At 43.3% G+C, this 20,712-nt stretch overlaps 1 protein-coding gene across 4 annotated transcripts in view; it reads left to right on the plus strand.

Moving 5' to 3' along the window:
* Positions 1-20,712, plus strand: part of AKAP12 (A-kinase anchoring protein 12) — a 147,840-nt gene that overhangs the window by 74,986 nt on the left and 52,142 nt on the right. For all 4 annotated transcript variants that reach the window (XM_038396452.2, XM_043511201.1, XM_043511200.1 and 1 more), the window contains exon 2: positions 12,764-12,881. In XM_038396452.2, coding sequence (XP_038252380.1) covers positions 12,764-12,881 — 118 coding nt within the window. The remainder of the gene's footprint in view (positions 1-12,763; positions 12,882-20,712) is intronic.

A 20,712-nucleotide genomic window follows, 5' to 3' on the forward strand; every position in this document is an offset into this window, starting at 1 on the left:
AATCTCAGGCACAGCTACAGACTAGGGACCAAGTGGCTATACAGCAGTTCTGCAGAAAAGGACCATGGGGTTACAGTGTATGAGAAGCTGGATATGAGTCAGCAGTGTGCCCTTGTTGCCAAGAGGACTAACAGCATTTTGGGCTGTATAAGTAGGAGCATTGCCAGCAGATCAAGGGATATGATCATTCCCCTTTATTCGGCATTGGTAAGGCCTCATCTGGAGTACTATGTCCAATTTTGGGCCCCACACTACAAGAAGGATGTGGAAAAATTGGAAAGAGTCCAGCGGAGGACAACAAAAATGATTAGGGGGCTGGAGCGCATGATTTATGAGGAGAGGCTGGGGGAACTGGGATTATTTAGTCTGCAGAAGAGAAGAATGAGGGGGGATTTGATAGCTGCTTTCAACTACCTGAAAGTGGGTTCCAGAGAGGATGCATCTAGACTGTTCTCAGTAGTAGCAGATGACAGAACAAGGAGTAATGGTCTCAAGTTGCAGTGGGGGAGGTTTAGGTTGGATATTAGGAAAAACCTTTTCACTAGGAGCATGGTGAAGCACTGGAATGGGTTACCTAGGGAGGTGGTGGAATCTCCTTCCTTAGAGGCTTTTAAGGTCAGGGTTGACCTGTTGGGGATTGATCCTGCTTTGAGCAGGGGATTGGACTAGATGACCTCCTGTGGTCCCTTCCAACCCTGATATTCTAAGATGCAAGCTTCGTAGGGACAGCAGAAGAGCAGTCTAAGAAAGTGCACTATTTAAAAAAAAAAAATGGATGAATCAGGGTACTATTCAAATGAACCTTAAACTTTCACTGCAAATTAAATTGTACTTTTGTTTTTTTGTCATGTTTTCTTTTTTAGTATGCCATGAGTGATTGTCTGAAAAGAATGTAGAACATTGTATAACGCTATCCTCTTCCAGGATTTTTGAAAATCCTTTTGCATTGAGTTTTGTCTTTATACTAGTAAGCTATTTGCTACAGTAAAATGACATTCACTGCAGGAACTGGATCAACTCAATTTAGTTAACTAAAAATCTTACTCTGTCAGACTTTCTGGTTTCAATGAGGGCAGAAATGGATGGGGTTGAATTCTGTCTGAAGTAACTCAGGTTTGCTTCAGAGAACACTGCAAGCGCTCTGAAGCTTTTGAGTGGAGATGTGCTTGATGAGGCTTACGTTTGTAAGGGAAAGGAGTTGTATTGAGGCCCAAGTTTTTTGGTGAAGGGTTAGCTGCTGGTTTTGTTCTACTTGTAATTTGTGGCAAAGGTACCTATGACATATGATAGGTGCTTTTGTATATATTTGTAGGAATTCAAATAAATAAATATTCCATAATACCTTTACAGGTGTCCTTCATGTAGGTGTCAAGAAATCTCCTCTTCTGAAAAAAATTCTTCTTTAATAGTTTAAAATAAACACTTACTAAGGCCAACTCTTGTAATTTTTTTGATCAGAGTATACCCTGGTCTTGCTACTGTACTTTCAGAGGCTTATAGTTCATTCTGCCATAAACAGTGCTTGGGCTGAAATTTTGCATTCCTTGGCCAGCCTTTGGAGGACTTGGAATGTGAGGACACAGCTACAGCTCAAATTTCAACCTCTAACTGTGATATCTCATTTCCAGACAAAATGCTTCAGGAAAAAGAGGTCAGTGAGGACCTGTTATTTCTAATTCCAGCACAAAAAACATACTTTCCCTTGCACTTCCAATGTATAACCACAATGAATAATTTTAAGTCATCTAAAACACATTCAAATGCACAGCCATGTCTCCAACCTCATATATTTTTATCTACAAATAAACAAATGGTAGATTTTGAGTGCATGTGTGTCTATAGAGAATATATCTTAATTTAGCTGTGGTTGGAGTTAAGGTTGTGTGTTTGAGTGAGAAAATAAGTGGAAAAAGAAACAGAGTTTGTGGTGGAGGTGAGGAGTCTGCATTTTTTGAGTGTTATAATACATGAATTATTATTGCCTTGTGGTTTCCTTGAAATGTAGAGATGGTGGTGATTGAATTTGACTTTAAGCAACCTTAACTCTGAGGGCCTGCAAATAAATGCATGTGCATGAGTGTAACTTTATACATGAGTAGTCCTATGGAGCCAATGAGTCAGCTCATTTATGTAAAGTTAAACATGTATATTTGTTTGATAATTAGGTCCTTGGTTACCAATTTTATTTATTTGTTATTTAATTTCAATTCTGAATGAAAGGTCTGTACAAATGATATTTAGCAGAACAGATTTAAATTTATTCAAGCAAGCTTGGCACAAAGATAAATTTATGAAAATTCACCTTTTAAACGTGTGTAATATCCTTTGGTAGATTTTTATTGGCAAATCTCAAAGTACTTTACAAACATTAAGTCAATACTCTATCTTTATTACTGCCTTTAGTATGTTACAATGGAATTTAAAAGCTTAAATTAATTCTGTGTAGATTTGCAAAATGAACATATCAAAGTCTGCAGTTCCTTTTACTCAGGAGTACTACTAATTCTAAGGTTTCAGAGTAGCAGCCGTGTTAGTCTGTATCCGCAAAAAGAAAAGGAGGACTTGTGGCACCTTAGAGACTAACAAATTTATTTGAGCATAAGCTTTCATGAGCTACAGCTCACTTCGAAAGCTTATGATCAAATAAATTTGTTAGTCTCTAAAGTGCCACAGGTCCTCCTTTTCTTTTTACTAATTCTAAGGGGCCCTGTGTTTTACATTTGCAAACAAGAAAATGTGAGAAGTAGGAATGTAATCTGAGTGTTGAATGCTTCCCCATTTCTCCTCTTCTATTTAATATCTGGTCTCAGCAGGTAATGAAAACTGTGAAGCCAAATTATTCCATCTGTGGTATTACCGTTATGCTACATTGGTATCAGATTTCATAAATCTTGTAGCTGCGAAGGGCAGTTTTGAGGACCCTAGGAACAACACCAGGTGGAATCAATTTGATTTAATTAAGGGCTTTTCATCAGATTACCATGAACCCTCATACACTTTTTTTTTAGTGAGGAAGCCTGGAGAGTGTGGAGTTTTGTCAGAGACAAGGTGGGTGAAATAATATCTTTTATTGGACCATCTTCTGTTGGTGAAAGAGACAAGCTTTTGAACTACACAGAGCTATTAGCTCAAAATCTCATCTCTTTCACCACCAGAAGTTGATCCAATAAAAGATATAATTTCACCCACCTGGTCTCTCTCATATCCTCAGACCAACACAGCTACAACAACACTGCAAACAACAGGTTTCAGAGTAGCAGCCGTGTTAGTCTGTATTCGCAAAAAGAAAAGGAGTACCCGTGGCACCTTAGAGACTAACAAATTTATTAGAGCATAAGCTTTCGTGAGCTACAGCATCCGATGAAGTGAGCTGTAGCTCACGAAAGCTTATGCTCTAATAAATTTGTTAGTCTCTAAGGTGCCACGGGTACTCCTTTTCTTACTGCAAACAACAGTGGAGCTTTCTCAGACAGAGGTTTGGCAAATAAGTGGGTCATTGAAATAAGAGGCAGATTTAACACCTTTGCCAAGTGCTTTGTATGCTGATTTGAGATTCCACTGCAACAGGATATTTGTTAATCCAAAGAAATAAAACTCTCAATTCAAAAGCTTGTTTTAACTGGAAGGATAATCCAAAGTGCTATTCCTCTCTCCACCCAATTTGGTGCTTCACACATCCAGAGATTGTTTTGTTCTTTATTTTGTTTGAAAGGTGGCATTTAGCAAAGGACCCTTCATTTAATTAGCAGGTCTTCAATGTAGATGTCTATACAGACTAACACGGCTGCTACTTTGAAGAGTGTGACTAGGTATTGAAGGAAATTATATGTGACTAGGGGAATTTTAAACTTCTTCTTTGGGTCTTTTCTATACTACAAACTGACAAAACAGGGGAGATGTACACAGTACAAAGCTACTTTTGGCAGCAAAACTCTGCTGTTACCTCACCCATTTTGTCTCTCTAATATCCTGGGATCTACGCAGCTACAACAACACTGCAAATAACTTTTAAAACAGGAGCAGTTTCCAGTCTCTAACCACATCTCAAAGCTCCATTTCTAAGGCCTTGTTTACACTACAAAGTTTTGTCAGCAAAAGTTATGCTCCCGAAGCAGCCTGCTCTGTCTGCCTGCCTATAGTTCTGTGATTCCCTCTGAGTTCTCCCACAGCCCCCTCAGCTGCTGGGAGTGGCATCCTGAGCAGCTCTGCAAGCTCTACGTGCTGAGGAAAGTCAAAGCAGCAGAGCAGTCCCCCTCTGCCCCCACACACACCACTTCCCTGCAGCACCAGTCTGCCTGCCCCTGTATTCCTAGTGCAGGGCAACAGGAGCATTCCATGTTAATGATTTAATCTTTGAAAAGGGAGGGACAGATACCTGCAGGGCAGCAGAGATCAAAACAGTGAGCAGAGCAGTCAGGACAGGAGCTGTGGGATAGTGGGAGAGGCCAGTTATGTCGAGAAAACAAGCACAGTGTCTACACCAGGGATTGACAACCTTTGGCAAGCAGCCCATCGGGGGGGCCTGGTTTCTTTACCTGCAGGGTCTTCAGGTTCGGCCGATCGCAGCTCCCTCTGACCGCAGTTTGCTGTCCCAGGCCAATTGGGGCTGGGCTGCAGGAAGTGCTGCTGGTCGGGCCACATCTTCCTGCAGCCCCCATTTGCCTGGGACGGTGAGCCATGGCCAGTGGGAGCTGCGATCTGACGAACCTGCGGACGCTGCAAGTAAACAAACCGGCCCAGCCCTCCGGGGGCTTTCCCTGATGGGCTGCGTGCCAAAGGTTGCCAATCCCTGGTCTACACTGACCCTTTGTCACTTTAACTTTGCTGCAGAAAGGTTTATGCCTCTTGTTGAGGTGGCTTTATTTTATTTATTTTGGGCCAATTCCTGTTGGTGAGAGAGACTGCTTTGGTGTGCTCACCATATGGAAGAAGGCAAGGACACTTAGATTATGTCTACTCTAGAGACCTTACAGTGGCAAAGCTGTACCAATGCAGTGCGCCACTGTAAGATCACTCTTGAAGCCACTCTGTGCTGACAGGATGGAGAGCGACATAGCACTGCGCACACTACTGCTTATGCCAGCAAAACATATGTTGTGTTTTTTCACACTCCTGAGTGACATAAATTGATTCCATCTGGTGGTGTTCCCAGGCTCCTCAAAACTGCCCTTCACAGTTACAAGATTTTTATGAAGAAGCTCTTCCCTTCCCCTCACCCCAAAGAATCTCCCTTGGCTGAAGGGAACAACTCACTGACATGGAAGGCCCTGAAAAAAACCAACAGAAGGCTGCCTTGAAGAGAATAGCCTCACTCTCCAAATGATAGACCTAAGGAAGAACCTCAACTAATTGCCTAGGGACCTGCAAGGACACTGGCTTCCTGACATTGCTCCGCACCCCAGGAGCCCGGCCCAACCCTTCCATATCCTCGGGACCATCAATCCACAATAGGGATCCAGACAACCGGCAAACCTGCAGTAAAAGAGCACCCTGGACAACCAGTTAGCTATAGCAAGACCATGAACTGCCAAATTTCTGTTCTGTTCTGTTCTAGGCCAGGGTTTTGTTGTAGGCCAGGCCATGTGTAGACCCTCAGCCCCCCCGGAAACTACTCATGTCGTTGTGTACAGTAAAAAGGTGTGTGGTGCAAGTGCACTCTTGGCAGTGAATATTGATTCCAGTAACCAAGATTCCATAGGCATCTGTTCTAGCACTGCCTTGGCTTCCTGTGCTAGTGCTCTGAATCTGTTGACTTGCAACTAAGGATATGTCTACACTGGCAAGTTTCTGTGCCACAAGTTATACCACTTTTATTAAAACGTTGGAATTAAACTGCTGTTGCATGTCCACACTGTGCTCCTTGTGACGCTGGAGCGCATCCACATTAGCAGCTCTTGAAACGGCAAAGACAGCAGTGCATCATGGTAGCTATCCCACTGTGCAACTGGCCACAGGGTGCTTTGGGAAGGGTTTGCAATGCCTCATGGGGCAGGCACAGCATCACATGATGCAGGTTTCCCAATCCCATTGTTCCATGGGCTTCCTACTACATTGCCAGCTGCTTTTCAACTGAAGTGGGGGGCGGAGGGGGAGAGAGTGTGTGATAGGGAGTGTGTGTATGTATGGGGGGGGGAAGAGACAATGTCTACAGCAATCTCGCTCACGCGCGCGCGCGCACACACACTCTCTGTGTTCAACAGCAGGAGCATTCCACATTAATGATTTGCTTTGTGTCCCAGAGCAGATCAGAACACCACACAAAGGCTGTCAGAAATGGTGCTTTGAAAGGGGAGGGGCACATGTCTCCAAGACAGCCAAGTTCAAAACAATGATCAGAGCGGTCACCTGAGGCATTATGGGACAGCTCCAGAGGCCAATTACAGCGCTGGAGCCTCTGCGCAAATAGCCTTATGACTCTCAGTTGTGGTGTTTTTTTTGCAGCGCTGCAACTGAGGAGTTTCTGCGCACAAAGTGGTTTGGCAGTGTGTATATGTCTGCAGTTTGAGCACAAAAAGTTGCTTTACTGCACAGAAACTTGCCAAAGTAGACAAGCCCAGGCTATGCCATAGTTAAGCCCAGGAACATGCTTGGCAGTGAAATGAATATTGTATGAATGTTTCTGTTTGGTGGTGGTAATTGCTAAACATCTCTACACAGAAGAGAGAAAAGAAAAGGAGGACTTGTGGCATCTTAGAGACTAACAAATTTATTTGAGCATAAGCTTTCGTGAGCTAAAGTACTCCTTTTCTTTTTGCTAATACAGACTAACACAGCTGCTACTCTGAAACCTGACAGAAGAGAGAGTGCTTTGAGAGCCTTAGTCACATTAAAGATTCCATGCAGGTAGAGTCACTACTACCCCTCCCTATGAAGGGCTGCTGTGCCCCATGCTAGGAAGGCAAATCTCGCACTTTCACAGGTGGTGAGGAAGACATGGGAGAAAATAAGCCCTGGAGTCCTGTCCTTAAATCCAGCAAGAGAGGCGTTATATGCATTCCAGCTGCTGTCAGGGAGTACAGAGGAGACAGGCTGAAACAAGCCTCTGTTGAGACCACAATGTGCACATTTGACAAGCATGGACCATTTGGAGGAAGTAGGACTCCATCCTCTGGTGGTTCTGCTCATTTAGCACCTGGTCTGCACTCCCCATGCTCACTTGAGGGCACACAAGGAGAGAGTAGGAAAAAATTTCAAAGTTGAACCATTTCTGCCATTTAGGTATCTGGTAATGAGTGTTCAGTTCATCTAGCGAATGACTGGTGCACTCACACTGTAGCCAGGTCCATGAAACACCCATCTGGCTGGAAGAATTCTTCACTGGTACTGACTGATGTGCTTGAGCAGGAATCGTATTCAAGTACAGATAGATATACTGAAAGCCAGTTAAGGCATAGTCTAATAATTCAGGCATTGGCTACAGAAGGGGGGTTAAGCTTCCACCTACACTAATGCCTTTCCTTGAGGCTACAGTTAGAACATGGGGCTCAAATTCTCCTATTTAACAGACCAGACTGCAGCCCAGCAAAGCTGAATGCTGCATCATGCTTTGGTGACACTCTCAGTCTCATGAGCACTGAGGGACAGAGGTACATCAGGGGCTACCATATTTATCCATATTCACAGAATGGTAGAGATTCTAATGTAGAGGCAGCTCCTAACTTGACAAGCAGAGTCACTTTGGCACTATAAGCCAAGGTTCATTGGAGGGGGATATCTCTGCTGAGACACTACCCAGCTAAGCTAACAATCAGATCAGTTCTGCAGAGTCTCACATACTAGCTCCTTCTGGCCACTGTTTGCTCAATGGATGATTATCAAAGGGCTTTTCAAATATTTTTCACTAGATAATCTATTCATACCTCTATTGTCTTGGTTTCCATTGGACAGGGTGGGGCTCAAAAAGGTGAGGGAGTAGTCATTTGCCTTCCAATTGCAAATGATTGTCCTCCTCCAGCTTGTACATTAGAATTTAAAAGGCTGCATTCTCCTGAACAAAGATTCTTGCATTTCAGGGGAAGGAGCAGAGATAATGAGTATGTTTAGGAGTGGAAATGTCCCATCTTTGGAGTGAGACACATGATACAGTCTCCACCGTCTAAGGTCCTAACCACAATAAGGAAGTTTGCCCTAGAGTGATTATGTAAATGTGCAAGTCTGAAGCAGGGCTTTAATCCATTAAACTGCTGTAGGAAAGGACCTTGAGTCTATAATTGGAGTGGAAATGGACACTCCTGAATAAGTGTCTGATTAAAACAGTCTTGTTGCCCACATCTCATCACCAGCAGCCTCAACACCAGACATACTACTTATGGCCCATGATGGAAGATTTCCATTTTCACATCCAAAGTTTCTGTGTTGTACTTATGTATAGACTACAAGCATGACTAGTGTCTCACAGGAGATTAGGGAGATACCACAAGCACAGACAAATGCACAAATAGAAGGGGGATCTGTACCAGGAGCAAAAACCAAGCCAGGGAGCGTCAGTCCCAGATCAGGACGATCCCAGATCAGTCCCAGTCCCTGATCAGGACGATCACCAGCCACCACACTGCCCTGCTGGAGCAGTTATGAGCCCATGGTAAGAACCAACTAGATTAGCACAGTATAACAGTTACCAGGTAAAATCAATGCCACAGGTAGGGGGCAGACTGGGCTCACTCATACCCAACAGCTGCTGCCACCAACTCAAGTCCCAGAGCCCCTTGTGGGCATGGCCTATAGCCCAAGGGAGCCAGGAATCTCCACCTGGGATCTGCCCAGGTCATGGGACTTAGCCCTGCTGTCCCAAGGAATTCCTAACCCCCCCCAGCCTCTCTGAGACCTGGGAGCCCACAGGGGAGGGGAGGCATCCTTTACCTTGCCCCCAGACCTGGCCCCATAGCAGCTTCGCATGGGGCACCACAAACGTGAATCACTCTGAGGTAAAGTAATACCTGCATACCTGCTGGCCCACCTGCAGTAGCAGCAGGCAGAGTCCAGGAAGATTGCCACACTGAATCCCCATCTGGATGGGCACAGGAGGGGGAGGGATAGGGAAACAAGCAAACAGGAAGTGTTTCTGAGTACATGGCTCTGATCATGGCTTCAAATCTTGTGCCAAATCCCTTAAGATTTTATGGCTTCAAATCCTGTGTTGAATCCTGCAAGATCTCAAGCCTACCCCAGAAGTCCTGTGGAGGCTAGAAATCCCACAGGACCTGGCCGATCCTGTTCTTTGTGCCCTCTCCGATTGTGGGAGCTACCAAAACACACTCCTTGCTAGGCAGAGGGGTTCTCTTTGAGCTTACACAGAGCTCTTCAAGAGACACAATCAGCTGGATATTTAGTCAATTTCAAAAAATGTGTTAAAAATTTCAGGTACTGTCCTAAATCCCTCTGCCAATTTTTGTGCTTTTAATACATTCATTTCATATTTTGTAAAAAAAAAGTCTCTCTTACTGTGGAAGACCCACAAAAACAGGTTAAGTTGCCTATATACAAAATACTGTAAAAATTGAAGAAGTTGAAATATGGAGATTTTTTTCTTTAATTGTGCCATTATAGTAATTTTAGGTGCTATTTATAACAAACAATATTGGGGAAAATATTTCATGCAGAAATATGACTGAGTGACCCTTTTACTTTTATATTCATTCTCTTGTAATTTATTCCTAGACAAAGGTAACATATGTTAATTGTCTTATGCTTAATTAAAAATCAAGCTGTAAACCTAGTTAGAAAGAATATACAGCTTTGGTCATACAGTACTCTATTCCTTGAACTGGTGGATATGCAGTTACATGCCGCTATCATGCGTATCATCTCCGGCACCCTGCGTCCAACTCCATTCCCATGGCTCCCAGTTCTGACCAATGTTGCTCCTCCTCATATCAGATGAGATATGTTACTGGCAAGTTACTGGAGAAAGTGTGTGCCAACTTAAGCCTGCCGCTGCTCAATGACCTTTTTAAACTACTAGCTGCATGTTTGCCGTCACATCGCCCATTCTGGTCTCAGCTGCCACACCAGGATGTTAGGGCAGAAACACTTTGGCGAGAGGAATAGGATAACTGTTATAATCCCCAACCAGTCCCTCGTCGCCGACCCCACAATTTGCTTGCCTGGTTTTGACCTGCTTTGTCATTGATGGTTCCTGTTGAAGAGGTTCTGGACCGGGCAAGGTCTCTGTGCAGCCAACCAGTATCACTGGGGCCTTTGTGACAGCCCTTTGTGCAGCTGCGGCGCAACACAGTCGATGACACACATTGTTGATGAATGCCTGCTGACTAGGCTCAGCGGTGGCCTAGAAGAACTGCATCATGCCACCATAGATGCCATCTCTTGGCTAGACAACTATGCACGCTCTAAATCAATAAATTCCTTGACGCAATATAAATATTTTTTTCAGAGTGGTATAGTCTATATACATGACTGGGAACCAAGCTCTTCTGTTCTAATCCTGGATTTGACACAAAGTCCCTCGTGGGACTTCCCTACTGTAGGAAATTGTGCCCCAATCTTGCAAATACTTAAGTACATGCCTAATTTGACTACGAGTAGTCTCACTGATTTCAGTGGACTGGTTACAGTAGTAAAGTTAAGTACCTTAAACGTGTAGCAACAGTGAAAGTTGTTATGTAGGCATGGGTATTCTTACTACCACTGTGTCATCTAGACTTTCTCTGAGTGTGGTTAGATTAGCTGGTGGAATGAACATATGTGCAATTAATACTCTGCCACCAGTGAGCTGCCTGCCCCAGTTGCAGTGTAGTGGTTGAGATTTCCCAAAAAGTGCAGTGTAGACTCCATTGACATCTTACCTTGGGTTAGTTTTCCTCATTTACTCAACTGCATGCATTGTGCAGCAAGCTGGGTCTAAATTCTGTAGTAAAGCACTTTCGTTTCTCTGGTACTTCAGTGCTAAATTCTACTGCTAGCTGAAATTTCTGCAACAGTTTCAGATAAATTTAAAAGATGGAAAGTTTAGCTGACTGATTTAAATATGAAACTGAATAATACAAGTATATTGTATTTTATTTTATTTTACTCTGCCCGAAAATTTCAATGGTCAATATACCTCATGTATTTGAATTGACTAGTCAAATCTCCATTGTTGATGTTTAAGGCTACATTTTAGTCATGGGTATTTTTAGTAAAAGCCATGGACAAGTCATGGGCAGTAAACAAAAATTCATGGTCCGTGACCTGTCCATGACTTGTACTATGTACCCCTAATTAAAACATGGGTGTTCTGGGGCAGGGAGGGGGCCCAGGGGCACTGCAGGTACTCTGGAGCAGGAGGCCGGGGGTGTTATGGGTACTTTGCGGGGAGGACCCCTGGCACTCATGCAAGGAGACAGGTCTGGTGCTGGGGAAGAAGGGCGGGCAGCAGCGCACAGCCCAGGACCCCCGCTGCTGCTGGGTGGGGGTTGGTGGGGCTGGCAGGTTCCCTAGCTGGCTCTGCACCTCCATGGAAGCAGCGACACATCCCTCGGCTCCTCGGTGGAAGCATGACCAAGGGGCTCCGCATGCTGGCCCTATCCCAAGTGACAGCTCCGCAGATCCCATTGGCCAGGAACTGCGGCCAATGGGAGCTGAGGGGACGGTGCCTGTGGATGGAGGCAGCGCGCAGAGCTAGGAGCTGAGGGAGGGCCATGTCACCGCTTCTGGGGAGTCTCCCTGAGGTAAGCGCTTCTCAGAGCCCTCACCCACGCCCTGAGCGCCCTCCCACATCCAAACTCCTGTGGATGCTAGGGGGCGGTAGTGGGACGAGACTACCCCAGTGGTGGTCGATGCGGCTGGCTGGGGGGGCCATCCGAGCTGCTCAGGCAGCCCCCTGGCCAGCCGTACCAGCTGCTGCAGAAGTCCCAGAAAGTTATGGAATTCGTGACCTCCATGACAGACTCGCAGCCTTTTTGATGTTGTCTTGGAGATGGAGAACAGCCAGTTTTGGCATGTTGGCAAGGATCAGTTGGTGCTCTTGTGATCGTGGAAGGTGTGAGAGTGATTTGTATTTTGGGTATATAGGGATTGGTTGGGGGGTAGGGTTTTTTGAGGGGGCTTTTTGCACTGGCGAGGAATGCAGCACCTTCCCTTCTGCTAATGAGGGTCATATGTGACAAAATCTTGAGGGAAGGGCTTGAACTCCTAGATCACCTCCCAAAAGTCCCTTCCCCAACTGCTGACAGGGCAATAAAGTTGTTGACATTTTAAATTATCATTGATCTTCAGAGTTAACCCCCTACCTTCCCCGAACTGAATGCTGAAAATCAATCTCTGAGCTCCTGTTTCAGGCTGTCTGTAGACCTAGGAAGATACCACTGCATCAGTCAGATTCAGTTCACATTCAGAAGTTTTTCTTCTCAATCATAAGTGCTAAAATCTTAAATTATTTCTTAAATGCAAAGTTAGATTCTGCTGCACAATTTTGTGGCAAGACTGTGGGTTCTTCAGTAAATCCTATGCAGCAGACTAACAAAATATATGATCCCAGATACCTACTTCTCTCACAAAGGTGCTTTGGTGATTGAATGATTTATTAAAGTTAATATTAATATCTTTTAAAAAAGAACAGTGCTATGTAAGTGTCTAGTACTTATATTTCCCCAAATCCATATGTATATAAAAATGAATTTGAATGTGAAACTATTTCTAGAAGAGGTGAATATTTTTTTATTATGTGAAAGAAGAGAAGGAATGATACTATGAGCTTGAAAATTATAATACATTTCATCCTTATCCCTCTCTTTTTTCCCCTTCACCCCATCCCTTGCCAATACAGCTTTTACAGAAGAATGGACAGATATCCAACATTAATGGTATAGCAGACGAGCAAGTGGAGCTGAACCTCCAGCCAGGGGAGCTGAATGGACAGCAGAGAGAAGCAGTTGTAACAGATGGTAAGTAAAAGTCTACAGTGAATGGACTAGGTTACAGAGCATTGAGGATAGCTTGATGGACTGGGAAGTTGAAATAAGAATCTACTGGCCATTTCCTATGGAGCACTGCGTTCTGGTTTTGTATCACCAGTATTTTTAGGGCACACTCTCATGAGAGCTTTGCCTTCACCAGATAACAAATCCCATTACAAATGGAATCCGTGCAAATTTTCCAAGCATCATGTTTCAAGAATGTTTTTTCTCCACTTCTACAAAGAGCACTCTAATCAATCCTTGCAGTTGCACTGCTTCTGACTGCCTGTCCCACAGTACCCGGAACTGCTCTTGACTCAGTGGATTGAGGTAAATTGGGCAAAATATTCTGGGAGATTAAGGAGTTCAACTTTCATAACCTGGTAAGAATCACAGCCATTTCTACAACTTACTCTCACAGGTCGGACAATCTGGTAAAATGCAAGCTAGCACATATGAAAGCATGTTTCCTTTTTATGTTCATTAGCTGGCTATGTTGTAGTCGAGGGGGGAGCTACAACATATATATCATATGTGTTACTATGCATCTCAATGGGGCTTTTCAGTCTTGTTCAGCTAGCACAATTGAAAAAGACACACTTTTTGCCTGTCAAGACAGGCCTGAAAGAGTGCAGGTTCTAATTTCCAACGTGGTACTATTTAATAACCCAGAGGGGCTCATAGGACACGGCTGTGTTTCCAAGTGCCCTGAGTTACTACATTTACTGCATTTTATTACAGTTGCAATGTTTATTTGCACATAACTGCATTACATTGAGGCCTGATACAATTGTGTCTGAAAGCCTGTACATGTAGGACTGGGCTTTTTCTCACAGGATTTCTGTTAGTTGCCACCTGGTTAGAAAGACAGATGCAGTGCCAAAAAATTTTGGGCTATGTCTACACTGCACTGCAGTGTGGACTACAGGGGTGTGAATTGCAGGGCGCACCAAAGTGCTGGGCGCTAACTGCCCCGTGTGGATGTGCTGAGGCAAACTAAATGGTATCCAGTTTGTGTTAACACAGGCATCATGTAAACAAGCCCTTACTAGCTCTAAAGAAGTCCTCAAATCAGGGCATAGTAGATCAGATTTTTTCCACTCAGCTGGAGGAAGCGCTGTCAGTTTGCTTCTCTTGAAGCTAGAAGTTTGTGCTGCCTGGGCGTACATGCTCCTTTCATGGGAGGGAAACTCCTGCATACTTACCCATCAGTTCCATTCATAGCAAGAGGCTTTTCCAAAGTGAAGAGAGGCAAGAGTGTGACAGTCTCTTAGCCCTTTTGACTCTAGAAATATTCTTCAGGCTGCAGGTAATAGTGGACACTCATCAGATTAATGATGTAGCCACAAAGGAGCTCACTCTCAGTTAGGGCACCTCATCCCAATCTGTCCTGTGGCACTTCCTTCTGAACACCTGGTTACTGAGGAGTGTAAGCTCTAGAGGCAAGATTTCAATATACAGTATCTGACTTGTGTCTGCTTGCATTTTGGAGGAAGTCTGCTATGGGTATTTCAGCCGTAAGGGGAAAGGCTTTATGGTATGGTATGCTCAAGGCCATGTATATTCCTTTAACTATATCTGGGCGTGGCAGAATTTTATTTTTATTTTTTCTAATTTTGATGATTAATAACTTTCATTGTTAAGATTTTTCACAGTGTTTAAAAATTTTTAATTTTCATTTTTGTTTCATTTTTTAAACTTTATTTTTACAGTTGCTGGAAATTAAGGGGGGGATAAAATTGGGATTAGGGCTAGGACAGCACTGGGAAGAGGGCTGGAGACAGTTTCGTGCACAGCCAAGGGGCCCAAGACACCAAGGTGCAAGGTGTGGGGAAGGCTGCGGTCCTGGACCAGCAGAGCAGAGACCACTTGCCAGGACTGCAAAGAGGAGGAAGAGTACTTTTTACAATATTCTTCTCATCCCCAATACCCTCCTCCCAGCGGTGCATTATCACCTAGGCCGACAAATTTGCAGGGGGGGCGGCAAATTTATAATAGCAGCCAGAGGTGCAACTTCCCCAGGTGCCGGTGGATGCTCGCGCCACCCCTTCCCCGCCCCCATTCCAACCGCTTCCCCAAAGTCCCCACCCCAACTCTGCCCCCTCCCTGCCCCAACTGGTCCCCTTCCCCAAATCCCCACCTCAGCCCCGCCTCCTCCCCTGAGCACGCAGTGTTCCTCCCTCTTCCCCCCTCCCTCCCAGCTGCGTGAAGCTGTTTTGCGCACAAGCACTGGCAGGGAGCGGGGAGAAGCAGGACCTGGCGGTGTGCTCAGGGGAGGAGGCGGACTTGGAGCAGAGGTGAGCTGGGGTGGGGGTGGCCCTGAGCGCTGCAAGTTTCAGCGCTGTAAAGTGCCAGTGTAGACAGTGCACCAGTGCTGGGAGCTGCGCTCCCATGTAGCTGGTAGCTATTCCCCTTGTGGGGGAGGGAGAACTCTCTCCCAGCACTGGTGCCGACTACACAGCAGCGCTTTAATGTTCCTAGTGAAGACATACCCTAATATTTACCTGGGCCAGTCTCAATGTAATCTTTAAAACAAACAACCAAACAAAAAAAGGCCTTTGTTTGCTTAACATTTTCAGTGACTTCATGACCACACATGAAGACTAACCCTGCTGGTAGTTTTCAGAGTAGCAGCCGTGTTAGTCTGTATTCGCAAAAAGAAAAGGAGTACTTGTGGCACCTTAGAGACTAACAAATTTATTAGAGCATAAGCTTTCGTGAGCTACAGCTCACTTCATCGGATGCATTTGACACCCAAAGTGAGCGAGTTGATATTCAGTTGAATTCTCTCCAAAGGGGGCATCCACTTGATCTGGCTAGCCGTTTTTAAATTACTGTCTCTTCAGCAGGTTGTCATGTCAATCACAGAAGCTCCCATCTCCATTTAGAAAATATAGAAAGGTCTTGAAGATTACACCCTGAAGTATACTAAACTTTTAGGATCTCTACCTTGTTGCTGTTCCTGGACACCAACTTTCAGGGCACGCGTGCCTCTGATACACCAACATCATTAGGAGATAGCAAATTACTTTCTTTACTGTTATAATTAAGGCTATTGATTAATCGCAATTAACTCACGTGATTAACTCTAAAGAATTCATGGTGATTAAAAAAAGTAACGGTGATTAATCGCAGTTTTAATTGCACTGTTAAAAATAGAATACTAACTGAAATTTATTAACTATTTTTGGAAGTTTTTCTACATTTTCAAATATATTAATTTAAATTACGACACAATACAAAGTGTACAGTGCTCAATTTATATTATAATTTTAATTACAAATACTTGCATTGTAAAAATGATAAACAAAAAAAACAGTATTTTTCAATTCACCTCATACCATAATGCAATATCTTTTTGTCGTGAAAGTGCAACTTACAAATGTAGATTTTTTTTTATTACATAACTGCACTCAAAAACAAAGCAATGTAAAACAGTGGTAGGCAACCTGAGGCCAGCACGTGGCCCATCAGGGTAATCTGCTGGCGGGCCACGAGACAGTTTGTTTACATTAACCATCTGCAAGCACGGCCTCTCACAACTCCCAGTGGCTGTGGTTTGCCATTCCCGGCCAATCCACATGCAGCCCTCAGGCCACAATTTGCCCACCACTGTTGTAAACTTTAGAGCCTACAAGTGCACTCGTCTGACTTCTTATTCAGCCAATCACTAAGACAAACAAGTTTGTTTACATTTAGGGGAAATAATGGTGCCAGCTTCTCACTTTCAGGTGACATTGTAAATAAGAACAGGCATTCACATGGCACTTTTTGTAGCAGGCATTGCAAGGTATTTACGTGTCAGATATGCTAAACATTCATACACCCCTTCATGCTTCAGCTGTCATTCCAGAGGACATGCTTCCATGCTGATGATGCTCGTTAAAAAAATAATGCATAATTAAATTTTGACTGAACTCCTTGTGGGAGAATAGTATGTCTCCTGCTCTGTTTTACCAGCATTCTGCCATATATTTCGTATTATAGCAGTCTCAGATGATGACCCAGCACATGTTGTTCGTTTTAAGAACACTTTCACTGCAAATTCGACAAAAGGCAAAGAAGGTACCAATGTGAGATTTCTAAAGATAGCTACCGCAGTCCACCCAAGATTTAAGAATCTGAAGTGCCTTCCAAAATCAGAACAGGACGAGGCATGGAGCATATTTTCAGAAGTCTTAAAAGAGCAACACTCCAATGCGGAAACTACAGAACCCGAACTATCAAAAAAGAAAATCAACCTTCTGCTGGTGGCATCTGACTCAGATGATGAAAGTGAACATGTGTCGATCTGCACTGCTTTGGATAGTTATCGAGCAGGACCTGTCATCAGCGTGGACGCATGTCCTCCAGAATAGTGGTTGAAGATGAAGTGACATATGAATCTTTAGCGCATCTGGCACATAAATATCTTACAACAAAGGTTACAAGAGTGCCATGAGAACATCTGTTCTTACTTTCAGGTGACATTGTAAAAAAGAAGAGGGCAGCATTATCTCCTGCAAACGTAAATAAAATTGTTTGTCCTAGTGACTGCTGAACAAGAAGTAGGACTGAATGGACTTGAAGGTTCTAAAGTTTTACATTGTTTTATTTTTGAATGAAGTTACTTTTTGTACATAATTATGCATTTGTAAATTCTACTTTCATGTTACAGAGATTGCACTATAGTACTTGTATGAGGTGAATTAAAAAATACTATTGCTTTTGTTTTTTACAGCACAAATATTTGTAATCAAAAATAAAGTGAGTACTGTACACTTCGTATTCTGTGTTGTAATTGAAATCAATATATTTGAAATTGTAGAAAACACCCAAAATATTTAAATAAATGGTATTCTATTACTGTTTAACAGTGTGATTACTCATAATTAATTTTTTTAATTGTGATTAATTTTTTTAAATGCTTGACAGCCCTAGTTATAATAAGTGGGACCACAACTGAAGGTCTTATCGTGGCTCTAATTCTGAAGTGGGATTAGTAAAGTTAGTAATCTCGAATCGTAAATAGCTTCATTGTCTCTGCCTTGTGCTTTTACAAAGAGCTATTACTTGCTTTCAGTCTCTGAGCATGAGTCTGGGTCCACTATATATGTGTTCTGTTACATGTTCTGGGACAAAAGTTCTAAACTCTCTCACCACTTAGCCTTTAGCTGTTGTTCACAGGGTATCTTTACATTAGAGGCTAAAATTGGAAAGTTTGTGTGTCTAGGCACAACCCCCCTGGAGGCTTATTCAGTTCTGGGTTCATAGGAGATACTGTCTTTCTCCTTCTGTCCGCATATAGAAAGAAGGATGAGTATCAAGGCAATACATTTGGAGACAAGTAGTCACTGTTCATAAGTAACCATTTCCTCCGTTCTACATAAAATTTATGAAAGCAAGGATGAATTGTTTAACAGATTGTAGACTGAAGAGGTCTCAAACCTTGGTGCTGATTATATGTAACCAGACATGCACCAAAGGTCTGTTATGCCATTCTCAGTACCACGCATGTTACCTTTATTAAAGGTAATCTACATACTTATTTTGGAAATGAAGGGAATATGTGATGTAGTAGTTGTTGTCCAGGAAAATGGTGAGGTTTGAGCCATGCTTAACATACTGTTTGCATTGCAAATTTGCTTTTGCATGGTGTTTGTGGATGGTTTCATTAGTTGCTAGTTACTGTATGTCTCAATGTATTTTGATGGATAATATACATTAATTTATGAGCAATGTTTCTCAAATGCTTATGTGTAAATACAATAGATTCTGAAGGTGACAATAATTAGGATATAGTATCCTGTAGGCCAGGGAATGTTAGGCTTTCATTTTCTGCTTAATGAATTTGATTTGAAGGTTAATAAATTAATTTTGTTTCTGTATCATTGCCAGTATGACTATCACTGTTCTTAATGTCATGTAACATCAGTTTGTCACATAATGTCATGACAAAGAGATAGAAAAGCAACTTTATTTAACAACAAAGAGGCAGCCTGGCTGCAATAACTATGTCTGGCAGCACTAGACCAAAACAAATGTAAACAAAAAACATAATCAATCCACTGTCAGGCACTGTGGCACCCTTATTTTGCCAAGTGCTCTTCCCCTTTAGATACTGAACTGCTGCTGACTTATCTGGCCTGTGATGGACCAACATTTCTGGGTTCCTTCTCCTAGTACTGGTGGGGTCTGAAAAGGAAAAACAGAGCAAAAGATTGAAAGAAATATTAATGTGTGTTGCATTGCTTTTTCAGCAGCATACTTCTTTTTCCTTCCAAAGGAGTCTTAAAGGTTGCAATTCTCAGTCTCTGAGGATACTCTATACAGCCCTTTTTTTGAAAAATGAAACAGCAATATCAAAATGCTGTCTCTTAACCAGTGTTTTTTGTTTTATTTTAGGTTTCAGAGTAGCAGCCATGTTAGTCTGTATCCGCAAAAAGAACAGAAGTACTTGTGGCACCTTGGAGACTAACAAATTTATTTGAGCATAAGCTTTTGTGGGCTACAGCCCACTTCATTGGATGCATAGAATGGAACATATAGTAAGAATATATATATACACACACATACACACATACAGAGAAGACGAAAAAGTGGAGTAAGAGGAGGAGTAAGAAAAAAGGTTTTTTTCCTCATCTTAATTAATTAGCCTCTTACTCCACTTTTTCATGTTCTCTGTATGTGTATGTACATATGTATATATATCTTCTCGCTATATGTTCCATTCTATGCATCCGATGAAGTGAGCAGTAGCCCACGAAAGCTTATGCTCAAATAAATTTGTTAGTCTCTAAGGTGCCACAAGTACTCCTGTTTTATTTTAGAAGTTTAGAATGGGCTGTGGGTCAGTGAAAATAGTCTATGATAAGGTTACTTCTTGAAGGTATCAAGACCCACATAAACAGCCAACAGAGACCATCTGAAAAATGTTTCTTCTAACGCTGTGTCTACGCTGCACACCTCTTGTGGCATTGTGTAGGGTATGTGTAGCTACATGCCTTATTGAAAAGTAGGCTGCATCCTCACTCTTGTGTGTAGCTACGCATCCAGTGGCAGATTTAGAGTTAGTGGGGCCCTGTGCTCAGCTTCATTTTTGGGGGCCCCCCCCAGGGGTCAAGAAAAAGAACATTCTCTCTTCTCTCCCTATCTCTGTTTTTCATTCTTTTATCTCTTCATGATCCTCCTATATTATAAGTAATAGGAAGTAAATGAAAATAAAGTGAAGTACCTTGATTGTTTCTGTAGTCTAACTTTTTTTTCTCAGACCACTTGAAAATTGCTAAGAGTCTCTTAATGATCTTTCCAAATATTGTTTGCACCGTTAGCTAAGAATTGTAAAGTGCTTTGGATAAGAGCACTTTATAAAAAAAAACGTTAAAAAAACATTGGGGTGTGGGGTCTGGCCAGGAGCTGGATGTGGAGGAGGCTCAGGGTTGGGGTCTTGGAGGGAGTTAGGGTGCAGGAGTGGGCTGGGGGTTGGGGTGCAGGGTCTGGCCAGCACCAGCCTGCAGCAGGGGTCCCGGCAGCCAGCAGGAGCCCGGGATGCTGGGCTGCCCAGCCCTGGGGCCCCCTGTAGTTGGGGTTCCCTGTGCCGGGCAATGTGTGTTTCATTGTAAATCTGCCTCTGTACACATCAGTGAAAGGCTCTGGTAGGTGGGAGGAAGCAGGTAAAGACTCCTGCAACAGGAAGCTTCTGGAGCCGTTTCCTGCCACAGGGAAGGACTCCTGCAGTCGGAAGTTGCTGGTTCTGGCAGCTCCCTGTTGCAAGAGTCTTTCCCTGCAGTGGAGAAAGACTCTGAAAGCTCCAAGTGACAGGGAAATTCTCCAGCACCTG

Source organism: Dermochelys coriacea, chromosome 3 (assembly GCF_009764565.3).
Source record: "Dermochelys coriacea isolate rDerCor1 chromosome 3, rDerCor1.pri.v4, whole genome shotgun sequence".
NCBI classification, from domain to species: domain Eukaryota; kingdom Metazoa; phylum Chordata; order Testudines; family Dermochelyidae; genus Dermochelys; species Dermochelys coriacea.